The following is a 9839-nucleotide window of genomic DNA, read 5'->3' on the forward strand; positions in this document are numbered from 1 at the left end:
TTATCTTTCATTGGTCCATAGATATAACTTTATCAGTGTACGAAACAGGTGCAAACACATTGCCATACAATTACATGAGCATACTTCTGCTACACATATTATACCTCACAACACACAGAGAATGGAAATTCAAAAGAACTTGACTATAAAATTCAGCTTTATTATCTATTACAACAAACTGCAACTGGATTAAGTTCTAGTACGGACAGCTGAAACTCCTCTTCAACAGTCCCAGTTTTGACGCTTTTATGTAACCTTTGCTTTTGGTTGCTCCAAATTGCTGCGTATTGTTTACAAGGCACATCCCCAAGTAAATATTCAAGAATGTGAAGAATATGTTAAAGCTCTATTAAGGACACAACTCATAAGTATAAAACATTCCAGTCGGTAAGCAAATTGTTAACTACTAATGGCGCAGACCTCATGGGATAAGCACCTAAGCAGAATCAGATTGCACCATTTTTACAAATCATTTTTTACACTCGCTATCATGTTTACACACTTGCAACTATCAGTTGAGATAGTAGGTTGCAAGCCCACCCCTCTATGGAAAAGCATAATCAGATTGCGCAATTCTGCAAAATGCATGATACTGCTAGTGTATGCAGAGGAGTGATTGCAGACCCATATTTTGGTCACAAATTTGCATGAAATATTACTAAATATGAAAACATTACCTGCTGTTCCGATTTGCTATCCTTCTCCGTCTGTTCATGGCACAAGAAAAGAGAGTTTTGTCAGAGAAATATTTGTCATAAATCAAACTTGCTAACAAATTGCAGCTATACAGCCATCTGTATTTGGTACTTACCAATTTTTGCCTGAGGTATGCATTTTCATGTTTTAACTGATTCAGTTCTGCTTCAAGTTCAATAGTATATGCCTGTTTGAATAAAAGAATCACAAGAGATGATTAAGAAACCGCAGCAATAAAAAAATGTTGCAATTTAAACGATAAAAAGAGTGGTACATGTTTTCTTGCTCTAGATCTCGCTGCCGACTCCCTATTTTTAATCATCCTTTTTTGCCGCCTCTCAATCACCCTCTCCACCGGTCCATCTATTATCCGCTTCCGTCCTGGCTTGTTTGTACCTATCCCATCAGAGGAAATCGGACTCTTTTCTCCAAAACTTTCAGTTCCACATGCACCGTTGGACACTCCCCCATAACAACTTACAGCGGGTTGGTGTGCAACAGCACTACTTTTTCCACCCGGCAAGCAAGTTGCTATAGTGCCACCTGTTTGTGGCTGCGGTTTGAAAGGAGTAGGGACACCGACACTAGTACCGCCACATCCTAACATCATAAAGTTAGAAGCTGTTGTACTGTCACAGTTTAGGTACATACCATAGGGTGGCTGAGGCTGAGGTTGAGGCTGAGTATGAGTATGAGTATGAGGCTGAAGCTGAAGCTGAAGCTGAGCAGTATGAGGTTGAATCTGAGGTTGAAGCTGAGGTTGAAGCTGAGGCTGAGCATGTGGATGAGGTGGAGGAACTTGTGCCCCAGCACCTTCTTCGCGGACTACCCCTGCCTTAACCAGAAAATCCTCCAGTGTCATTTCTCCCAATGTAGGCTCACGTTGCTTGGAACCAGTACGGGGAATATTAGTGGTGCTCTGTTGAGTTCTACTGATATCAGACCACACTTCCTCCACTGTTTTCAAGCACAAAGGTGCTGGAACACTAAGTGATCCTTGCCTTGTCAAGTTCGTTTGTCTTGCAATATTAGAGCTCTCATTTGGGGTCTCCCCAAAGTGACATTGAGGATTCATGTTGGTGAGACCTGTCCTGGCTTGTGCTGTGGGCACCATTGTGTTAGAAGTCTGTGCTTGAGCTTCATTTTCTTCTGCTGTCCAGATGCTCTTTAGGAACTCATCCATATTCATGGATCCAAAGCTTTTGCCATCACTAGTAAGGGTGTTTTGAAATTCGTCCAGGGTGAGGGATAAAACTGATGACTGACGTCCCAGTGAAGGAAATGAATTGATCCTGGGCTGTTCTTGCTCTTCAGTACGTAATGCTGATTCGACCTCGTGATCAGACTGATCAGTGACCATATCCATTCCCAGATCTCTTGTTAAGAGATTCTTCTCGACTTTTTGTTGTCGCTGGTGAGACATTGCAGAAGAAAATGTAATTAGTTCAAAATTAGAGATACTGTGTATTGCTGGTATAGTGTTATATGGCAAGAAGACATGTTAGAATAATATAAGATCCTGAAAAGAGCCATTCTCTAACACCACCGTAACACCACCTTGAGGTTTTAGAGTAACCGGTTCCTTGACATGGTTCGATCCCTCCACCCCCAACATTTCTCCCAACAAATTATATATATATATATATATATATATTATACAGCAAATTGCAATACACATAGTAACACACATTGTACAAAAAAATCAACAGTAAATACAACAACTTTGTTTCCTTAATAGCTGCAGCCTCTCAACAATTTTGTTATTATATTTCACTTAAACACAATTTGGAATCTTACAAATGACAATTTCACAAACCAAATACTACAATTATATTAAATACAAGTATCAAAATTTTTAGCCAAATTAATCTTTATACAAATGAATTAGCAGAAAAACATGTAGCAATACCAAGTGTAAGAAGTTAGGGTAAACACCAAATCAACTAATTATCACTCATTGTGAGAGATGTTATATTTTGAAAGCTTCTTTTGTAACTTAATTTACATTTAACAAAAACCAATATCAGATCCCTGGGAGGTTAAATCTCAAATCAGAACAAAATTGCATCTAGTATCTGTTAAAATTCTAGGAAAATTTGTGGGAGACTTAGTAGTGAATGTCATGAGCTTTATGCAAAGTAATCTAGGACATTTTTGGATCAGTAGAAGACTCAATAATAAATTTATGCAACATAATCTAGATAAAGAAATAAATTCTGTAAACTTACTTGTATTTTGAAAAAACTTGATGCTGTTACACCTTACAACCGACTTACACAACAAAAGGGATGGAACTATAGAGAGAGAGAGACACCCTTAGCTAGAACTAGCTTCAATTGTAATTGTTCTCAAACTAAGAGTTTTTAAAATGTGAAATTCTAAATATGAAATAGAGTAAAATAGGAAGCCTAAGTTTACAATAATTGCTAATTATATAATAAAATATAAACATATATTAATGGCATATATAATTATTAAAAAGAACAATACATATATGATTTTAAATAGTTCGAAAATACTTAATATAAAAATAAAAACATTGACAAGTTATTAAGTTAATTATACATTTAAAATATTAAAAATTTGGCAACACCAAACTAATAATTTTGCATGAAGGAAGTTGCCTCAAATTGAAACACGTATGTAACAGATGGCACTAGTGTAGGCTTTTGTTGACGCGTGTCCCAAAGAGTCTCTGCATGGCCTTTTGTTGACATATCCAATTCTCACACCGTCTCTCGAGTCTCGAGTCACATACTTCGAGTATGGAAGTATGTTATATCCCATCCAATATTATAATGTATTGCACCAAAACCGACTAATAGTCGAAGGGCCCGTTATGAGTTACTGGGTTTATACTTGTGCAATCTCAGGATTAATTTATAAATAATTTTATAATATTTTTATAATTTTAAATTTTCTTTTAAAAAATATTATATTTGTTAATTTAGTCTTATAATTTGATTTATTTATTTTTAATAATAATATATTTTTAATCATGTCAAATAATATATAATATATTTCAAGTCTTTTTATATTTGTTAACTTATTTACAACTATATTTTTGTAATATATTAATTTTAATAAATCTAAATATCTACTTTTTGTATAACTTAATATTATATTTGTTAATTTTTTAGCATTAACATTAAAAATATACGTGTAAGTAAAATTTGTAACCAAAAATTTAAAGTCACCTTAAAGGTTATTTTTTGATAATATGTCCATGTGTTGATTATTATTTTATCAAAAAATAGTGTAGTAAAATTTATTTTTACATATTTATTATTAATATTTTCTCTTATTTATATCTTTATAAATTATTTTGTATATAATATATCTTCAAATATGTCAAGTAATATATAATATATTTTCAAATTTTTTATATTTGTTTTGTAGTGGTTATGTTATGGTTATTATATTTTATGTATAAATATCTAACATTTTTTTTTGTTTTCATGTTAATTTGGTTCTCTACATCTTAGTATTTTTTTGGAATTTATTTATTTATGTATTATATATTTTTATTCATATTAATATTTTGATATATTATAATAGTTTAACTTTAGTTAATTTATCTTTATTGTCAATACCTATATATTAAAAATGTATTAAAAACAATTAGAGTTTATTGTGAAAATTATCTTTTCCAGTAGGGTAGTAGGGTCAGGGAGTTTAATATGATTTTAACACATGGTAAATGACATTGTTAGCATGACAACCAAACCATATTATATATACTAAATTTGTACCCGTTATTTTTTTATATAATTTATTTTTTGAAATATTTATTCTTTATTTAACTATGTTTTAATAAGATAATTTTATTTCCTAAATAAATTTTATGTTTTTCATGAATAATATATTTTTCAAAAATTGTATTTTTTATACTTATATATTTAGTTATTATTGTATTCTTATATTTGACATTGATAACCTAAATATAACATATATGTTATAATTTATTTTATTTCTTTCATTGTTTGATTTTTTTTTTCACATTATAAATTTGTAAATAAAATATTTTAATCATATCATATAATATGTTTACATAATTATTTTTTTATTTATATAATTTTTTTCTTAATCTTGTGGAATTTGATCAAAAATTAAAAAGTTGTTTGGATTTGCATATTACGATGTTTGTAATAATATTTTATAATTTGTCGGTTGTTTTTGAAAAAAATGCTTTACACTTAATTGTCATAGTACTTTTAAATATATTTTATTATATTTCTATTTCAATTTTGAATTGTAATAATTTTTTTTATTATTATTATATTTTTTTCTAATTTTTATGTTTTATAGGATTCATGTGCTATAAATTTTTTAAAAGACAAACTGTAATTTTTCTATTAATTTTATAAGATTCGCGTGCTCTAAATTTTTTAAAAGACAAACTTATACATTCAATTTTTTTTAAAAAAATGATCTTATTTCAACCGATTAATAAATACCTTGTTAATTCTAACTTAGATTTATTTTTATTAAGATAGTTGTTACTTGTATTATATGTAAAATATTTTTAATATAATTTTATATCATTTAAAATATATTATTATAGTTTATTTTTTTAATTAATTACGTATTATGTTTGTTATACAGATTATTAAGTACTATAATCGAATATTAGAATAGATGAAATACATATAATATATAATATATTTTATTGGATTTATATTTTAACTTTAAATTGTAATAATTTTATTATTATTAATATTATTATTATATTTCTTCCTAATTTTTATATTTTATTGGATTGATGTACTCTAAATTTTTTAAAGGACAATGGGTCGGAGTTTACATTTTGTCGTGTTTGTGACAATATTTCATAATTTTTTAGTTCTAATAATGGCTTTGTAAAAAAAATATTTACATTTATTTTGAATCAGAATATTTTTTATGAGTATTACTATATTTCTTCCAATTTTTTATGTTTTATAAAATTATGTACTCTAAATTTTTTAAAAGACAATCTATAATTTTCCCCTTTTACAAAATGAAGCAAAACGCTGTAATATTTATATCTAAATATAATTTAAATGTGTTTCTTATTTTATATGATAAAAATTGAAATTATCTTTTTACAATTTTTTTATTCAAACTTATCCATTCCAATTGTTTTTAAATACACTCGTTAACAAAGAATTTGTTAATTTTTACTTAGATTTATTTTTATTAAAATAATTGGTTCTTGTATTATATATAATATTTTTAATATTATTTAATATCATTTAAGAATGTGTAATTATAGTTTAATTTCTTAATTAATTACTTATCGTGTTTGTTATACAAATTATTAAGTATTATAATAGAATATCATAATAAATTAAATAAACATAGTATACAATGTATTTTATTAAATTTGCATTCAATTTGAAATTATAATAGTATTATTATTATTAATATTATTATTATATTTTTTCCTTGTTTTTATGTTTTATTGGATTGATGTATTTTAAATTTTTTAAAACAAATAAAATACATGTAATATTTATACTTAAATATCATCTAAATGTGTTTCTTATTTTATAAGATAAAAATAAAATTATCTATTCGAAAATATTTTAAATCAAACTAACATATTTCAATTTTTTTTTATAATAAAATGATTCTACTTTAACTTGATTAACAGATGATTTCTTAATTGTTATTTATATTTATTTTTATTAAGATAATTGTTTCTTGTATTAGATATTTATATATAATATAATACTTATATTATTATTTAATATTATTTAAGAATATATATTTATAGTTTAATTTGTTAATTAGTTATCTATTTTGTTTGTTATACAAATTATTAGCTATTATAATGGTATATTAGAATAAATGAAAAACCCACAAATTTAGTTTAATTTCTTAATTAATTACTTATCGTGTTTTTTATACAGATTATTAAATATTATAATGAAATATTATAATAAATTAGATAAATATAGTATGTAATGTATTTTATTAAATTTGCATCCAATTTGGAATTATAATAGTTTTATTATTATTATTATTATATTTTTTCTTTATTTTTATATTTTATTGGATTGATATACTCTAAATTTTTAAAACAAATAATACACATATAATATTTATACTTAAATATAATCTAAAGGTGAGTAGAATATTATGATATCTGCCTCTTCTTCACCTTCCCGCCTAGAAGATTTCCATACGATGCTTCATTGTAATTTTCATCCTCATCAATCTTATGCAAGAGGCCTAATTTATCAGACGAGAAACAGAGTATTGGAGTAAAGAACTCACTATGCATATCAACAGAGTTTAAAAGTTGATTTTCTGCTACTTTTCAACAACATTAGCAGGGGTATCTTTCTTCATCTTTGCTATCGGAAAAACAGGAGTACTGCAATTTGAGTCACATGGACTCACCTTTTTAGACTCATCTTGTGAGCTAGGCTGCTTCATACAACATAAAAATTGCCCCATGTTAGTAATATTTGAATAAAATTATTCTATAAAATTCAATGAATCTTAAAAAGAGAAATCATTTTTGTTTTATTTGTTCTGATGAATTAAAGATATATCTCTGACGGATTGTGCAAGAGGAAAATAACGATCGTGGGCCTTTCGACTGATATGTCATGAATTGAAAGCATTGTCAAATGGCATTGCATGTTTAACACGTATTTGTTTAATTTTCATTGTTTATAACATTGAAAGTTTAGTTGACATTTCTGCTGTTATGATTAACTTAACAACACACACGTTAAGTAATCAGTTAATCTTGCTTCAGAACATGCCTAGGTCTATACAAACATGGTGATTAAAACAAAGCTTGTTTGGCAAAACTCATCAGTGTATGCAATAACAACTGATCACGCACATTATAAGTACTTGTTTTATCTAAAACGGGTAGCAAATTCTCATCGGATAAATTAAGCATTGATGTTATCGATAATAAATTCTAAATTCTATTGGTTTAACTTGGAAGAAGCTTACTTGGTTAATGTAAAGAATGTTTTTACCGTCCTACTAGTGAAGATGATGACATTGATAGCGAATCTTGAAAAGTTTGTCCATCCCAATTCTATATGCACTCATTTTCTGAACCAATTGATTTTTTTTTTCAATTATACATTTTCGCCCTCAAAATATGAGAAACGTATCTTTTAACCCTTATAAAAGTATAACTCGGAGGTCAAATATTTTTTTTGCCCCTCCAATTTTTCACCATAAAGATAAAAAGGGCTAAAGGGTATGAGAATAAATACCTTGGGTGTCAAAGTGTATGCTCGCAGAGTGTTAGATATAATTGATGATATCATGATATAAACTATCAGAGTTTATTTTCAGAACTTAATATCAGTATTTAGTGAAGGTGACATCATCAGTACTTGTGTATTAGTACTTGATGATCAGCATTTGATGTCATCAGGATTTAGTCACTTCAGTAGATATTCGAGAAGGAAAAAGATTGTAGAATTCAAGGCAGTGAAGAACTTTATTTCAAAAGCAATCATACATGGATATGTATTAGGTTTCTTATTGTAAAAGAATAAAATTTCTTATTGATTGTGTAACTATGCACTAAATAAGCACAAATTAGGTTTACTCTATATTGATTGTGTAACTGTGCACTCAAGGATAATTGTTCATCCTTTTATAGAGTACTTTTGTAATCAATTTTTATCTGTTAAATATAAAAACTGTTGATTCTGTTAACTGTTGCCGATTTGTTTGCATAAACTGTATTCACCCCTCCTCTACAGTTGATTACGAACCTAAAAATTAGTATCCGAACTTGCTATTGATATACAAACATTTTAAGATCTAAAAATCAATCTTTAATGGAAGACAAAGAACAACAACAGAATCCACCACCACCTCCCCCAACCACACCACATATTAGCAATAATATGAGTAGGTATGAAGCTATCAAGGTTCCAATCCTGAAGATACATGAATATCCAATCTGGAAAGTTAGGATGACCATGTGCTTGGAAGCTACAGATCCTGAATATCTAAGCAATATTTATGATGGCACTCATAGGCCAATGAAGGTGGCAGTATCAGTTGCTGGTCAAGATGAAAAGATGGTTGATAAAGATAAGAAGGACCTGAAGATCTTTCATCTATTATGAAAGATGCAAAATGTAAGACATATTTTGCATAGCAGTCTTGATAGTGTTATGTCGAATAGGGTTATTGGATGTAAAATAGCAAAGAAAATTTAGAGTACTTTAGAAGTAAAGTGTCAAGGTACTACTGCTATCAAGAAAAACAGGAGGACAATCCTTACTCAGGAATATGAGCACTTTGACTCAAGTGACAATGAGTCCTTAACTGAGATCTATGATAGATTTCAAAAACTGTTGAATGACTTATCTCTTGCCAACAAGGAATATGACTTAGAGGACTCAAACTTGAAGTTTCTACTTGCACTCCCTAAAAAATGGGACTTTAAGGTCACATCAATAAGGGATAATTATGAACTTGATGATACATCTCTAGATAAGATCTATGGAATATTGAAGACTCATGAACTAGAGATGGAGTAAAGAAACAAGAAAAAAGGATACAAGACTAGACCAATTGCACTTAGAGTTGAAGAGAAGTCAAAGGAGAAAGCTAGGATTAAAAGTTACTCCAAAGGAAAAGCTATGATTGCAAAGTCTGATACTGAGTCATCAAACTCTAATGATGACTCAAATACCAGATAGTGAATCAGATACTAATAGTGATCATGACAACAATGAAGATATGGAACAAATAGCTGCTCTATAGGTTAAAAACTTTAAGAAGATGGTTTACAAGAACTTCAAGAAAGGGAAAAGGTTTTCCAAGAAGGGTTCCAGTTCCTCAAACTTTGATAAGTGGAATGACAGAAGAAATACTGATTGGAAAGAATCAAAGTCTGGAAAATTTGACAAGTCAAAGGAAAGATGCTATAACTGTGATGGAATTGGACATTTTGCAGCGGACTGTAGAAAACCAAAAGCTGAGAAGAAACAAGCTTTGATCACAAAGAAGAAAAACTGGAATGATTCATCAGATTTAGATGATGGTGTTAACTATGCTCTCATGGCAAATACTGATATTGAGGCCGAGTCTACTGAAATAAAGGTACCTCAGACAACACTAGATTTTGATACTGATAATCTATGTGAAATAATAATGTTTCTTAA

General features: G+C 28.6%; 1 protein-coding gene across 3 annotated transcripts; it reads right to left on the minus strand.

The window, feature by feature from the left end:
* Positions 1–122: 122 nt before the first annotated feature.
* LOC141720532 (protein ABSCISIC ACID-INSENSITIVE 5) lies at positions 123–3077 on the minus strand. Of its 3 annotated transcripts, none has more exons than XM_074522993.1 (5): positions 2925–3077; positions 971–2107; positions 812–883; positions 678–707; positions 123–280 (listed from the first exon to the last, which is right to left on the minus strand). In XM_074522993.1, exons 2-5 carry the CDS (start codon positions 2060–2062, stop codon positions 197–199), a joined length of 1278 nt encoding a protein of 425 aa, XP_074379094.1. In that variant the 5' UTR covers positions 2063–2107; positions 2925–3077; the 3' UTR covers positions 123–196. The 3 variants fall into 3 exon arrangements, with proteins under 3 accessions (XP_074379094.1, XP_074379096.1, XP_074379095.1); XM_074522995.1 differs by lacking the exon at positions 123–280 and adding an exon at positions 287–575; XM_074522994.1 differs by lacking the exon at positions 123–280 and adding an exon at positions 287–592.
* Positions 3078–9839: the final 6762 nt, after the last annotated feature.

The sequence above is a fragment of the Apium graveolens genome, chromosome 4, assembly GCF_009905375.1.
Source record: "Apium graveolens cultivar Ventura chromosome 4, ASM990537v1, whole genome shotgun sequence".
Taxonomy (NCBI): domain Eukaryota; kingdom Viridiplantae; phylum Streptophyta; class Magnoliopsida; order Apiales; family Apiaceae; genus Apium; species Apium graveolens.